General features: G+C 37.2%; 1 protein-coding gene across 2 annotated transcripts in view; it reads left to right on the top strand.

Annotated features, from left to right (window-relative positions):
* Window positions 1-11,987, top strand: part of DNA2 (DNA replication helicase/nuclease 2) — a 58,224-nt gene extending 46,237 nt beyond the window's left edge. For both annotated transcript variants that reach the window (XM_029245063.1, XM_029245062.1), the window contains exons 15-21: window positions 4,912-5,105; window positions 5,198-5,287; window positions 5,370-5,574; window positions 7,076-7,165; window positions 7,757-7,939; window positions 10,067-10,213; window positions 10,855-11,987. In XM_029245063.1, the coding sequence (XP_029100896.1) occupies window positions 4,912-5,105; window positions 5,198-5,287; window positions 5,370-5,574; window positions 7,076-7,165; window positions 7,757-7,939; window positions 10,067-10,213; window positions 10,855-10,923 (978 nt within the window). In that variant the 3' untranslated portion in view covers window positions 10,924-11,987. The remainder of the gene's footprint in view (window positions 1-4,911; window positions 5,106-5,197; window positions 5,288-5,369; window positions 5,575-7,075; window positions 7,166-7,756; window positions 7,940-10,066; window positions 10,214-10,854) is intronic.
* Window positions 11,988-14,821: the final 2,834 nt, after the last annotated feature.

The raw sequence follows: 14,821 nt of genomic DNA, 5'->3' as shown, positions 1-14,821 counted from the left end.
ATGTATACCCTTTGCCCAGTAGTAACATTTTACAAAACTAAAGTAAAATATCACAAGGATATTGACAGTGATACAGTCTACATACAGAATAGTTCCATTACCACAAGGATCACTCTCGTTGTACTTTTATAACTATGCCCACTTCTTTCCTGCCTACTCATTCCTTGACCCCTGATAACAACTTTTCTGTTTTCCATTTCTACAGTTTTGTCGTTTCAAGAATGTTATGTAAGTGGAAATATATGTTATCAAACAAAAGTTCGTGTGCCAGACACACAGTGAGCCCAAACAAACTGAAACATCAGAGTTTGGAGCAGAGAAATGTTTATTGCAGGGCCAAGCAAGGAGACCAGGCAGCTCGTGCTCAAAAACCTCAAACTCTTTTCAGGGAGAAGTTTTTATAGGCAAAATTTGGGGTGAGGGCTGCAGGGTGTGTATCTTTCTTCTGGTTGGTTGGTGGTGAGGTAACAGGGTGGTGCTCCAGGAATCTTGTGCTCAGCCTGAAGTTACTATCCTCCACCTGGGTGCCGGCCTTATTTCCTGCAGAAGACCTCAAGGGAGTGGGGGAGGGACAAATTGGGAGATGGGATTGACATATACATACTACTATATATAAAATAGGTGACTAATAAGGACCTACTGTATAGCACAGGGAACCCAATACTCTGTAATGGCCTATATGGGAAAAGAATCTAAAAAACAGTGGATATATGTATAACTGATTCACTTTGCTGTACAGCAGAAATGAACACAACATTGTAAATCAACTATACTGCACTAAAAATTAAAAAAAAAAAAGAACTCAAAGATATTTGTAACCTATATTCCTTGAGGAAGAACCAGGATCCTTCTTTAATCCCTGCACTATAGTTTCTTGATTGTTCCTCCTTTGTTTCTGCATCCCCTATTTCCCTGATTAGTAGCTGTTTGAATATGCCCTTTGGAACTCTGGGAAGATCGAGGAGGCTGAAGCCTTTATCCTTCAAATAAGAAATGGGGGACCCAGAAAGGCTTTTGTTCCTAGGAGGGCCCCACAAGGTCCTGCTTGGTTTCACATACAGTATGTAATCTTTTGGGATTGGTGTTTTTCACTTAGCCTGATGCTCTGTAGATTCAGATTGTTACATGTATCAATCAGTAGTTTGCTCCTTTTTATTGGTGAGTATTGTTCTATAGTATGGATGCGCCACAATTTGTTTAACCATTCACCCATTGGAAAACATCTGGATTGTTTGCAGTTTTGGGCTATTACGAATAAAGCTGCTATAGACATTCATGTATAGGGTTTTGTGTGAACGTAAGTCTTCATATCTCTGGGATCAATGCTCAGGGGTCCAGTGTCTGAGTCATTTGGTAGTTGCATGTTTAGTTTTAAAAAAATCTACCAAACTGTTTTCTAAAGAAGCTATAACATTTTACATTCCCACCAGCAAAGTGTGAGTGATCCTTGTCAGCATTTGGTGGTGGTAACTATTTTTCATCTTGGCCATTCTGATAGGTGTATAGTGATATACAAAGTGAGAATGTCTCAACTTCCCCTTCATTCCTGAAGGGTAGTTTTGCTAGTTATAGGATTCTGGGTAAATATGTAATTCTTTTCTTTTATACTGGGAAAATATTCTGCCATTTTCTTCTGGCTTCTGTGGTTTCTGATGAGAAATATGCTGACCTTTGAATTGGAATGTTTTTCCTTATAGCAAGGTGGTGTTTACCTGGGCTCCTTTTCAGAATTTTTTCTTTTCTTTAGTTTTTAGAATTTTAATTATGATATGTCTTGTAGTGGATTTTTTTCTATCATGTTTGGAGTTTTCCCAGCTTATTGAATCTATAGACTTAATGTCTCTTGCCAAACTTGGGACATTTTTAGCCATGATTTCTTCTAGTGCTTTTTCAGCCCCTCCCTCTTTCTTTTCTGCTAGGACTGTGAAGACATGAATGGTGGATCCTTTATGTCCTGCAGGTCCATGAGGCTCTGTGTAGTTTTTGTTTTTTCAGTCTATTTCTGTCTGTTATTCAGACTGTATAATTTCTATTTTTCTATGTCTTTGTTCACTGATTCTTTTCTCTGTCCCTTGCTGTTGAGCCTATTCCATGATTTAAAAATTCTAATTATTCTAGTTTCAGTTCTAAAATTTCCATTTGGTTCTTCTTTTTACCTTCTGTTTCTTTGCCAAGACTTTTATTTTCTTGAGATTTTATATCTTTTTCTTTTCATTCAAGTGTGTTCATAATTGTTCATTGAAACATTCTTATCATGGCTGCTTTAAAATCTTTGTCATGTAATTCTAACATCACTGTCATCTATTGATTGTCTTATATTCATTCAGTTTGAGATATTTCTGGTTCTATATATAACGAGTGATTTTTGATGAAATCTGAACATTTTTGTATTGTGTTATTTAAAACTGCTGTTTTAGCTCGCTTCTCTAACACTACCCTGGTAGGGCAAAAGTGTATGCCACCTCATTATTGCCAGCTGGGAGCTGAAGTCCAGGATCCTTACTTGGCTTCTTTTAATGCAGAAGGTGACAGGCTTCTCATTACTGTTGGATAGGGGTGGAAGGAAGTCTAGGCTCCCCACGCAGTCTCCACTACATTGCCGGGTGAGGGTTACTACCAGCCAAGAGGGATGAAAATCCTGGCTTGACCTCTCTGACACCACCCTGGCAAGGTATTGGGGTGCCTTATTCCAGCCTCAGGCAGGTGGAAGTCTAGGATCCCCCCTTGACCTTTGCTGGCATTGGTAGGGGGGCAAGGCCATAATTTTTTGTTTTTTTAGAGTTTCTAAAATCTTTATTAGATTGAACATGTGTTTTTTTTTTTCTTTTCCTTTATGGTTTATTACAGGATGTTGTATATAGTTCCCTATGCCTACAGTAGGACCTTGTTATTTCTCTGTTTTATATATAGTAGTGCATATCTGTTAATCCTACGCTCCTAATTTATCCCTCCAGCCACCCTTTCCCCTTTGGTAACCGTAAGTTTGTTTTCTATGTCTGTGAGTCTGTTTCTGTTTTGTAAATAATTTCATTTGTATCATTTTTTTAGATTCCACGTGTAAATGATATCATATGATATTTGTCTTTCTCTCTTTCTGGCTTACTTCACTTAGTATGAAATCTAGATCCATCCATGTTGCTGCAGATGGCATTATTTCATTTTTTATGGCTGAGTAATATTCCATTGTATACATATACCACATCTTTATCCATTCATCTGTCGATGGATATTTAGGTTGTTTCCATGTCTTGGTTATTGTAAATAGCGCTGCGATGAACATAAGGGTGGATGTATGTTTTCAAAATAGACTTTTCTCCAGATATATGCCCAGGAGTGGGATTGCTGGATCATATGGTGACTCCATTTTTAGTTTTTAAAGGAACCTCCATACTATTCTCCACAGTGGCTGCACCAATTTACATTCCTACCAATGGTGTGTGTGGGGGGGGTTCCTTTTCTCCACACCCTCGCTAGCATTTATTATTTATTATTTGTAGACTTTTTAATGATGTCTATTCTGATCTGTGTGGTGGTACTTCGTTGTAGTTTTGATTTGTGTTTCTCTAATAATTAGCGATGTTGAGCATCTTTTCATGTGCCTGTTGGCCATCTGTATGTCTTCTTTAGAGAAATGTCTGTTTAGGTCTTCTGCCCACTTTTTTTTTTTTTTTTAATAAAGGAGATGTAGTTCTTTTTTTAAAAAAATTAATTAGCTTATTTATTTATTTTTAGCTGTGTCAAGTCTTAGTTGTGACATGCAGGATCTTCGTTGCAGTGTGCGGGATCTTTCGTTGTGGCGCACAGGCTCTTCGTTGTGGTGTGCGGGCTTCTCTCTAGTTGCCGCGTTCGGTCTTCTTTCTAGTTGTGGCACGTAGGCTCTCAAGTTGAGGCACGTGGGCTCAGTAGTTGTAGCGTGCGGGCTTAGTTGCCCCTCAGCATGTGGGATCTTAGTTTCCTGACCCGGGATCAATGCGGTGTCCCCTGCATTGTATGGCGGATTCTTTACCACTGGACCACCAGGGAAGTCCCTTCTGCCCAGTTTTTGATTGGGTTGTTTGTTTTTTTGTTATTGAGTTGTATAAGCTGTTTGTATATTTTGGAAATTAAGCCCTTGTTGTTCGCATCATTTGCAGATATTTTCTCCCCGTCTGTAGGTTGTCTTTTTGTTTTATTTATGGTTTTCTGTGCTGTGAAAAAGCTTATAAATTTGATTAGGTCCCATTTATTTTTTTTTTTTATTTCTATTGAGGCCATAGTTTTTTATGTGGTGTTTGGCTAGAGTTGAGTGATTATTGTATAAGTTTTCTGTCTGCTAGGCTATCCCTTTCCTGTTCTTTTGGCTTTTGTTGGAACTTCTTTTGGTCTGCATACATTGGCATTCCTGTGTTCCTAGTCTTATCAGCTCCAAATCTGGGATATGTGAGGCAAAAGGAAAACCCAGGGAACTGTGGTGTTCCTCGTGTCCCAAGGTTCCTAGCTGGTCTACCTTTTCTCCGCCTTTCAGTCTTTATGTTTATAGTTTTATATTTATATAATGTCCAGGGTTTTTCATTGTACTTTGTGGGAGGAGTAGGGAAAAGTACTCCATCTTCCCAGAAGTAAAGTCCTGGTTGACGTTAAAAAAATAAATTCATTAACTTACTGCCTCTTGAATGGTTCCGATTTCCATTTTGAAATATCGAAATTTGAGCATTGTTATAGTGTCTGGAAAATTAACTTGATTTTTAAAAATTTATAGTAAAAAATTAAAATTTTTTTTATGCTCTATGTGTTTCTGCAATCATATTGGGGGATTCCTGTTTTGGGGGACAAAGAGTTCTTTTTTGATCTTTTAATTTCAAAAATGGGAAAAACAAGGTATATTTCTTGGACATATTAAATAACTGGTCTATTTTCCCTATTTGTTTTTAGCTTATAGTTGCAACAACATGTATGGGAGTAAACCATCCCATATTTTCTCGTAAAACTTTTGATTTTTGTATAGTGGATGAAGCCTCTCAAATTAGCCAACCAGTTTGCCTAGGGCCACTTTTTTTTTCACGGAGATTTGTGTTGGTGGGGGATCATCAGCAGCTTCCTCCCCTGGTACTAAACTGCGAAGCAAGGTAAGCAGACATTGAGGTTTCAATTTTAAACTAGGTTCTTTTTAAGGGACAGTTTCAGTACACTGATAAGCCTGAACTGGATTTGTTGACAGAGCTCTTGGCATGAGTGAAAGCTTATTCAAGAGGCTGGAACAGAATAAGAATGCTGTCGTACAGTTAACCGTGCAGTACAGAATGAACAGGTATTTGTAACAGTGTCAGCTACGAGTGATTTTTGTATTTGTGTTCATCACTAAAACTAAAATTATTTTGTAATTCCCTTAGCAAAATTATGTCCTTAAGTAATAAACTGACATACGAAGGAAAGCTGGAGTGTGGATCAGACAAAGTGGCCAATGCAGTGATAAACCTACCTAACTTTAAAGATGTAAAGCTGGAACTGGAGTTTTATGCTGATTATTCTGAAAATCCTTGGCTTGTTGAAGTTTTCGAGCCAAAAAGTCCTGTTTGTTTCCTTAACACAGACAAGGTAAAAAACAAACATTTTCTTTAGTTTTTCTCCTTTTGCTCTGTTATTTGTATTCCTCAGTTTTCAGTAGCGATTGCTTCCTTAGAGCTTATCAGTTAAAACTAGTGTACTTCTTGTACTTTAACACAAAAGAATCTTTTCTTTCTATAGACTCACTGTCTTTGGGAGGTTTATTCTGGTGATTGATAGATGTCAAAATTGACTTTTGAAGTCAGAAAGGTAGAAAGTGAACTCAACTGTATAATTACATTTCCGATAAAAGAAATTGGCATTGATATTGTCAAAGGTCTGGGTTTACAAATGGACAGCAGATAGGATAAACTGATGTCCTTTTGATGACCTTTTTTAAAAAAACAGACTTTATTTTCTAGAGCAGTTTTAGGTCCACAGCAAAACTGAGCTAAAAGTACAGAGATTTCCCATATATCTCCTCCCCCCACCATATGCATCTAAAGATCTCTTTGCAAATCTGTCATTAAACAAAAAATCTGCACAAGGACTTTAAATGACTTGAGTCTTATTTCTGAGAACTAAGAACAAAGTTTTGACCCTATGTTCCTACAGTTTGTTTTATATAGTGCTTCTCATTATTGATTTGGAAGTCTATATAAGTTCAAATAAAAATATAATGACCAATTATATGTATGCATGTTATTCTAAAATAGGTGTATCTCTTGTTATCAAGATGGGTGGAGCCAGCTGGTTGCTAAAAATAGGGCCTTACCATGTGTGTACCATGGTGGGATTTTCATTCTCTTGGACATTGCCTTAGTGTTTCAGGATGAAGAATTAACACCTAGGCTCTGGGATATTTAGTCACATAAACTGATCTCACAAATGACTGCTTTTATAAACCACAACTCTAATTTATTAGTTATAATTTACCATTTTTTAACCTCACCAGTGATATTTCAGAGTCTTTTTTGCTACTCACATTTCCTCTTTCTTGGCATCAGGATTCCAAATAAGTTGTATTAAAATTAATCAAGGTTACTAAGGAATGATGTAGGAGCAAAACAATCCTTTGAAAGTTCTGCTAGGTATGGTAGAAACTGGGGAACCTTATCGCTCCATTATTTGTATGAAAATCAACAAGAAAATGGAAAGGGCACAGATATTAGAGCCAGATCTAAGTTTGAATCCTAGTGCCATGATTTATTGTGAGGCTTGGGCAGGCTACTCATCTCTTCTGACCTTTGATTCCTATAAAATGGGGGGTAACACAGTAAAGTTTGTGAAGCCCAGTGTATGGTCGGCTTTCATAGAGATTTTAGTCTGAACTCTATGTAGCATGTTTAAGATGGGTTGCCTCTGGGTGGCTTTCTGAAAGTGACTAATATCATTCATTTTTGTTAATTCTTTTACCTTCAACTTTAAGATGAAGATATTTTTCATCTGTTTCCACATGTGGTAGTACCATCTCTATGGCCACCTGTGTACTGACAGTACTCTTAACTTCAGAGATTGTTTTGCAAGCAGGATGCGTATTTTTTCTATTTAGGTTCCAGCACCAGAACAAGTTGAAAAGGGAGGTGTCAGTAATATAACAGAAGCCAAACTCGTTGTTTTCCTGACCTCAATTTTTATTAAGGTAACATAGAATTTAATTTTGAGGGCTAATTAATATTAAGGTGCAGAGTAATAGAATATTAGAATGCAAGGAACTTTAGATCTGAAGTTAACTTTTGTTTATTAAGATAGAGGAATGAAGGCTGATTGTTTTTATTTTGAGAACATTTATCTAAGACGTAATTTTTTATACAGTAATGGCATTTTGAGTTTCCATTTAGGATAACTTTGTAACATCAGATAATTCTGATTGTTTCAATTTAGTGCTGAAGTCAGTATGATTGGCAATTGGAAACCTCTGGTGTAAGGGATAGCAGAAAGTAAAATGTATTTCTTTTTTTGGTATGGCAACACTGTTTTGGTGGCATACAAACCATTATACTGCCATGAACTTCTAAATAACAAGGGAACAATGTTTGAGGAAATTATTTCATTTCAGGAAATGTGGATATAGCCTTAGAGTGAACTCAATAATTGTATTTACTCCTTGTGATAGGAACATGTATTATAAACATCAATTGGGCACATTATGTAAACATTTAATAAATTTAGTAAAGCTTAAATAACAAAAGTCAGGATTTTTTCACTTTAAATTGTGTTCTTTTCTGTTTAGGCTGGTTGTAATCCCTCTGATATTGGTATCATTGCACCATACCGGCAACAGTTAAAAGTCATCAATGATTTATTGGCACATTCTTCTCTTGGGATGGTCGAAGTTAATACAGTAGACAAATACCAAGGAAGAGACAAAAGTATCATTCTAGTATCTTTTGTTAGAAGTAATGAAGATGGAACTGTGAGTTAATTGTATTTTCTGCTTTGTTGTCTGATTTGTATTTTATATTTGTTTGGGACATTTTTTACCTCTCTTTTTTTATTTTCCTCTCTCTTTTTTAATTGTGGTAAAAAACACATAACATAAAAATCACCTTCTTAACTATCTTTTAATGTACAATTCACAAGTATTAAGTATATTTACAGTGTGTGCAACACATCTCCAGAACGTTTTCATTTTGCAAAACAAATTCTATACCCATGAGCAATTCCCTAATTCCCACTCTCTCCTTTCCCTGGCAATCACTTTCTGTCTCTGTGAATTTGACAGAATTTTATGAATTCTGTGAATTTTCCATATAAGTGGAATCATACGGTATTTGTCCTTTTGTAAGTGGCTTATTTCACTTATCATAATGTCCTCAGGGTTCATCCGTGTTGTAGCATGTGTCAGAATTTCGTTCCTTTTAAAGGCTGAATATTATTCCACTGCATGTATATACCACATTTTGTTTATCCATTTATCCATCAGTGGACATTTGGGTTGCTTCTACCTCTTGATTATCGTGTTTGGAGCATTTTAAACATATAGGCTTCCCTAGATATACTTTCAAATTTATAGATAATTCCAGGCTTTGTTTTGTTTTTTTGCATTTTTATCTCTCCTTGACTCATTTTTCTTGACTATGCGATAGCTTCATATGGTTTTTAAGATACATGCAGTAGAGGGACTTGCCTCGTCATCCAGTGGTTAAGACTCCACACTTCCAATTCAGGGGCTGTGGGTTTGATCCCTGGTCAGCGAACTAAGATCCCACATGCCACGCTGTGCAGCCAAAAATAAATAAATGAAATAAAATACACATAGTAGAAAGTCTCCCTTCTTCCCGGTTCCTCTACTTAGTTCTTACCCTCACAGATAATCACATGTTTGGTTTTTTGTTTTTGTTTTGTTTTTGTTTTTTTGGTAACCTTCTACGTTTCTTTAAGCATATGCTTAAAGATATGAATCAGTATTCATATTTCCCTCCTTTTTTGCACAAAAGGTAATATATACACTATTCTGGACTTTGCTTTTTCCACTTAACAGCTTGGAGATCTTTCCATGTCATTACACAGAGATTTCATTCTGTTCTTACAGATGCATAGTTTTCTACTGTGTATATGGGTCACGGTATATTTAACCACTCCTCTGAGTCTTCTACTATGACGAGTTTCTATTACTGTTAAAAAACAATGCTACACTGGGGCTTCCCTGGTGGCATGGTGGTTAGGAATCCGCCTGCCAATGCAGGGGACCACGGGTTCGACCCCTGGTCTGGGAAGATCCCACATGCCATGGAGCAACTAAGCCCATGTGCCACAACTACTGAGACTGCGCTCTAGAGCCCGTGAGCCACAACTACTGAAGCCCGTGTGCCACAACTACTGAAGCCTGCGCGCCTAGAGCCTGCTCCACAACAAGAGAAGCCACCACAATGGGAAGCCCTCACACCGCAACAAAGAGTAGCCCTGCTCGCCACAACTAGAGAAAGCCTGTGCACAGCAAAGGAAGACTCAACACAGCCAATAAATAAATAAAATCTATTAAAAAAAATTTTTTTAAAAAGAAACAGAGAGCTTGTTTCATAGATATTTTAAAAAAATGCTACACTGAGTGGAGATAACTTCAATTCTTTTTTTTTAAAAAAATATTTATTTATTTGGCGGAGCTGGGTCTTAGTTGCGGCACTTGGGATCTTCATTGCTGGGTGCAGGATCTTTAGTTGCGGCATGTGGGCTCCTAGTTGTGGTATGCGGGATCTAGTTCCCCGACCAGGGATTGAACCCGGGCCCCCTGCATTGGGAGCACGGAGTCTTAACCACTGGTCCACCAGAGAAGTCCTAACTTCAATTCTGTATTATATATATTTAATATTTTAAAATTTTTAGTATATTTTTATTATATGTATTTAATAATTTTAAATTATGGCTAGGATATCATACCCACGATAAAATACTTGAAGTTGGCACTGTGGGCAAGTTTTTCCAACTGTCTGGATTTTAAATGTGTTGATGAATCTTTTTTGCAGTATATGTTTTTGAAAACTGCTCAAAAAACTCAAATAAATAAGAAAACTCAAAGAAAGAAAATTACAATTTCTTTCAGCTTGGTGAACTATTGAAAGATTGGCGGCGTCTTAATGTTGCTATAACCAGAGCCAAACATAAGCTGATTCTCCTGGGATGTGTGCCCTCACTAAACCGCTATCCTCCTTTGGGGAAGCTACTTTATCATCTAAACTCAGAAAAATTAATATCCTTTTTGTTTTATATATGGTCACATTTGATTGTGCTATTGTGAGTACTTCATTTATGTATTTGTATAAACTAAAACTCGGTGTCTCGTGTTTTCCATGGGCATATTTCAAAAGATCTGATTCTGCAAAGGAAAGAGAGAAAACAAATCACAGGAAGTAATTTTAAGCAAAAAGTGAAATAATGAACGTGGTGGTGAAGGATAGTTTGTGAAATGAGAAGGGGGAAAAAAAGGGACTTGATTATTTGCCTTAGGAACAGGGTGCATGTTTCCTAGAATACATCTAGGAAAACTGGTTATCCCTTCTGGTTCCTCTCCCCTCAATTTATAACCTTTTAAAAAAAAAATCTAGGACAAAGTATTATATTTAAAAATGGAGATTATTACTTGTCATACTGTATTAATAGATTATTTTAAAAATAGGTCATCTCTTTAAAAAATTATATGTAGGTCTCAGGCTAATAAGATATGTAAACCATATTGCTTAAGTATATTATTATCCATAGAATGCCATAAAAATCTTTACAATTTTTTTAGCAGCCCTGTAAACCAAATTACAGAATGTTAGATAATAATGTCATATATGTTTTTATGTAATTCCACATTGTGTTAAATATATCTTCCTTAATTTATTTTACATCATTGATCTTCCATCAGGAGAACATGAAAGTCTTTGTCATATATTGGGTGATTTTCAAAGAAGATAAAGCACTGTTTTCCTTGCTTTTTCCAAACCATCATGATCTTCTCTAACTGTTGCCTATTTATAATTCGGATATGCTATAAAATCAGTGCCTGGTTACACTGTGAAGATAACTTTTATCCCAAGGGTAAGAAATGATGTAAATATACTCTTTCAGAGTTCCAGTTTTTTTGTTTTATTTATTTTTTGGTATAACCTTGTTAAACATAAAGTTCTATTACCATACAAAATTTAACATAGTATTTTTTTAGTACAGGTGAACCAAAACTGAAAAGTCTAAATTTATAGGTATTATAAATGTGGTTTTGTATGATCTAGAGTTTGATAAATTTCTACCACCTTTTAAAGCTGGGATGAATTTTTCAATCTGAGGCTTAAACCTTTAAGTCTAAATTTTCAAGATTAATTTGATCTTTTAGATTTTTAATCATATTTTGTTTATTCGAAAGATTAGGTAAGAAAATTGATTGCTTTTGTCATTTAAGGACAATCTTGTGATGATGAGAACATAAGTAAGATGTTTTTCTGTATTTTGAGGTCCCTGATTCAAAGGCCATTCTGCTGGTTTTTTTCCTGACTTTTGCTTTCTCCTATCAGAGATGTTTTCACTTTAAACCTAGTCTTTTAAATTATCACTGATAAATGTATTATTTCCAGTTAATTTCTGATTCTCCTTACTCTCCCACTTGTTATTTTCACTTTTCAGTATTCTAGTGAAAGGAAATAATTCCTACTGTTCTTTTGAGAAGAAATTTTGTTTGCTGAATTGATGACAAATTAAAAAGGTGTATTCCTATTTTCACTTATTCATGTTCATATGCCCCTTAGTTTTAGGGCATTTCTCAATTTTCTCTTCTGGTATAAAAATGTTTTGTAAAACAGTTACCTCAAAGTGCTTGATTACTTATATTGTGACCAATTTTAACCTTAGTGTATCCATCTTTGGCAGGGAGATCTCTCACTTCTCTCAAATGTTTTCTTTTTAATGAATGTTAAGTATGTTAAAAATTGCTGCCTCTACCTCACATGTTTTAAAAAAATTATTACTTGAAGATTTTATTAAATAAATTGTTCTCTTACTGTTAGATCTTACAGTGTCAATTATTAATACTAAATAATAATTAAGTTCAGGGTTGTCCACAATTTTTTCCAGTGTTGAGAACTGAAATATTGATAATGCTCTAAAGCTGAAACCAAGGAGTGTTGACATTATAAAGAGATTTATGAAGGACACACAGGATGGAGTTGATCATGGAGATACTATGGATTAGACAGGAAAAACTAGGAAGTTTACAGAGATAAGGCTTAAATATTGGTTAGATATTCCTGGGAGTGAGATGAATAATGTAAATTCTTTAGGTTCCATCAGTGGTTGCTTTACAGATTTGTATGGCCTGCAAAGCCCTGTGGAAGAAGAGCCCTGGGAGGGGTTCCATGTTTCTTGTCATTTGGGATTCTGTCTTTTTTTTTTTTTTTTTTTTTTTTTTTGCGGTACGCGGGCCTCTCACTGTTGTGGCCTCTCCCGTTGCAGAGCACAGGCTCCGGACGCGCAGGCCCAGCGGCCATGGCTCATGGGCCCAGCTGCTCCACAGCATGTGGGATCTTCCCGGACCAGGGCACGAACCCGTGTCCCCTGCATCGGCAGGCAGACTCTCAACCACTGCGCCACCAGGGAAGCCCTGGGACTCTGTCTTGATTACAAGAGTCTAGCCACTTAGTTGAAAGAGTTAGGATTCGTCTTTTATATATAAGATGCTGTGAGTTGGAGGCTTGGGGTGAGCTGTAAGTTAAACCCAGACTGGGCCATCACATTGCTAATAGTGCAGTTTAAGTATGACATCCACGCCAAGGACTAAGACAGCAGTGGCTACCAGTCTCTAATGTTATTGGGCAGTCACTTTGTGCAGGTCCAGATCAAAAGCATCATTAGCCTAGACAAGGTCTTCCTTATAGTGTAAAGCCAGGATGTGATGACAGTGTAGCCATTCCAGTGGCCCCATTCCTGAAAATCAGTTCAGAGTTCCTGCCTCCTTACCTCTCTTGCTGCCTCCTCTGATTCCTTTCTTTTCTTCCTCGTCTCTCACTCTCTAGAGACGGGTCTTTCCCAGAGCTCTATGTTTGGTCTGGTCCTGTTCTCCCTCCTTGGACAGTCACTGCCTCCAACCATGACCTATGTAGCTGTTTACCAAATCTGTATACCCCGCCATGTCTTCTGAATTCTAGTTATATCTGTGTTCCAGCTCCTGCCTTCAGAGTCTTCTGTGAGCACTTCCGAGTCAGCACATACAAAATGTAAATTTCCATCTTCATCTAATGCCTTCCTCTGTAATCTCTATTTCTGTCAAGGACACCATCTACCTCACATTTTCTGAGTTCAAAAGTCTTGGCATAATTTTCTTTCTTTAAATTTTTTTTTTCTAATTATAGAGTAGTACATGATTTTAGTGAGAATTTCAAACACTACAAATTTTAGAAAATTAAATTTCTTTGTAATCTTATCATTTAGTTATAACTACTGGTAGTTTGGTGTATGATAATCTGGACTGGTGCTTAAGAATAAAAATTGCCAGAACCACAACAAGAAACACATTTTGCATCATGACTCAGCATGAACATATGTACGTGCGTGCACCTTAAACAGTACTTTAACAAAATATTTACCCTTTTTATATGTGATATACCCTAATATTTTCCACTATTCCATTAAAAGCAAAGCTGGTTGCGGGGCTTCCCTGGTGGCGCAGTGGTTAAGAATTTGCCTGCCAGTGCAGGGGACACGGGTTTGAGCCCAGATCCGGGAAGATTCCACATGCCACGGAGCAACTAAGCCCGTGCACCACAACTACTGAGCCTGCGCTCTAGAGCCCGCAAGCCACAACTGCTGAGCCCGTGCGCCACAACTACTGAGTCTGTGCTCTATAGAGCCCGTGTGCCACAACTACTGAATCCCGCGCACCTAGAGCCCGTGCTCCGCAGCAAGAGAAGCCACCGCAATGAAGAAGCTCGTGCGCCACAACAAAGAGTAGCCCCCGCTCGCCACAACTAGAGAAAGCCCGTGCGCAGCAACGAAGATCCAAAGCAGCCAAAAATAATTAATTTAAAAAAACAAAGCTGGTTGCAACCTACTAACATTCTTTTATATCCCACTAATAGGTTGGAACGTGTGGTTTGTAATGGAGGTCATTCTCCATTATTTCTTTGCGTATTTGTTCTAATGTACTTTTTTTTTTCTGGCTGCACTGCATAGCTTGTGGGATCCTAATTCCCTGACCAGGGATCCAGCCTGGGCCCATGGCAGTGAAAGTGCAGAGTCCTAAGCACTGGACTGCCAGAGAATTCCCTAATATACTATTTTGCTCTTCCCTATACATGTCTTTTTTCTTGTTTGTTGTATCCTCTATCTATATTTGTCTATTTCTCCAATACCATTTATGCAACTTCACCCAGACTGAAAGACTAGTATGCTACCTTCTCCAGAAAGCCTTTTCTGATTTTTTTCCTTCGAGAAAGAATTACTTCCATCTTTATATGTAGCTTTATACCACTTACTGCTTTTTTAGCAGCGGTAATAATATGTAGTATGCTTTATAATTTTCATAGATATTCTCTCAATTGAATTAAACCCTACAGAGTACCTAGCATAGATATTTCACGTTAGCATATGGCTCTGGGCAAGTCATTGCTAGAACCCAGATGTTCTGATTAGTAATTCAGCAATTTTCCCAGGTACTGTGTGTTTCCCATTCAGTGTTGTGTACATTTTCCAGGTGCTATACAAATGTTTAGAAGCATTACAATTGTTGGGAATTCCCTGGCAGTCCAGTGGTTAGGACTCCGTGCTTTCACTGCCAAGGGCTGGGGTTCAATCCCTAGTCAGGGAACAAAGATCCCACAAGCCACAC

This window comes from Monodon monoceros, unplaced genomic scaffold (assembly GCF_005190385.1).
Source record: "Monodon monoceros isolate NGI ecotype Baffin Bay Population unplaced genomic scaffold, NGI_Narwhal_1 Super_Scaffold_4, whole genome shotgun sequence".
Classification (NCBI taxonomy): domain Eukaryota; kingdom Metazoa; phylum Chordata; class Mammalia; order Artiodactyla; family Monodontidae; genus Monodon; species Monodon monoceros.
Note: the sequence above shows the minus strand (reverse complement) of the source record. Positions and strands in the feature narration are given on the sequence as shown.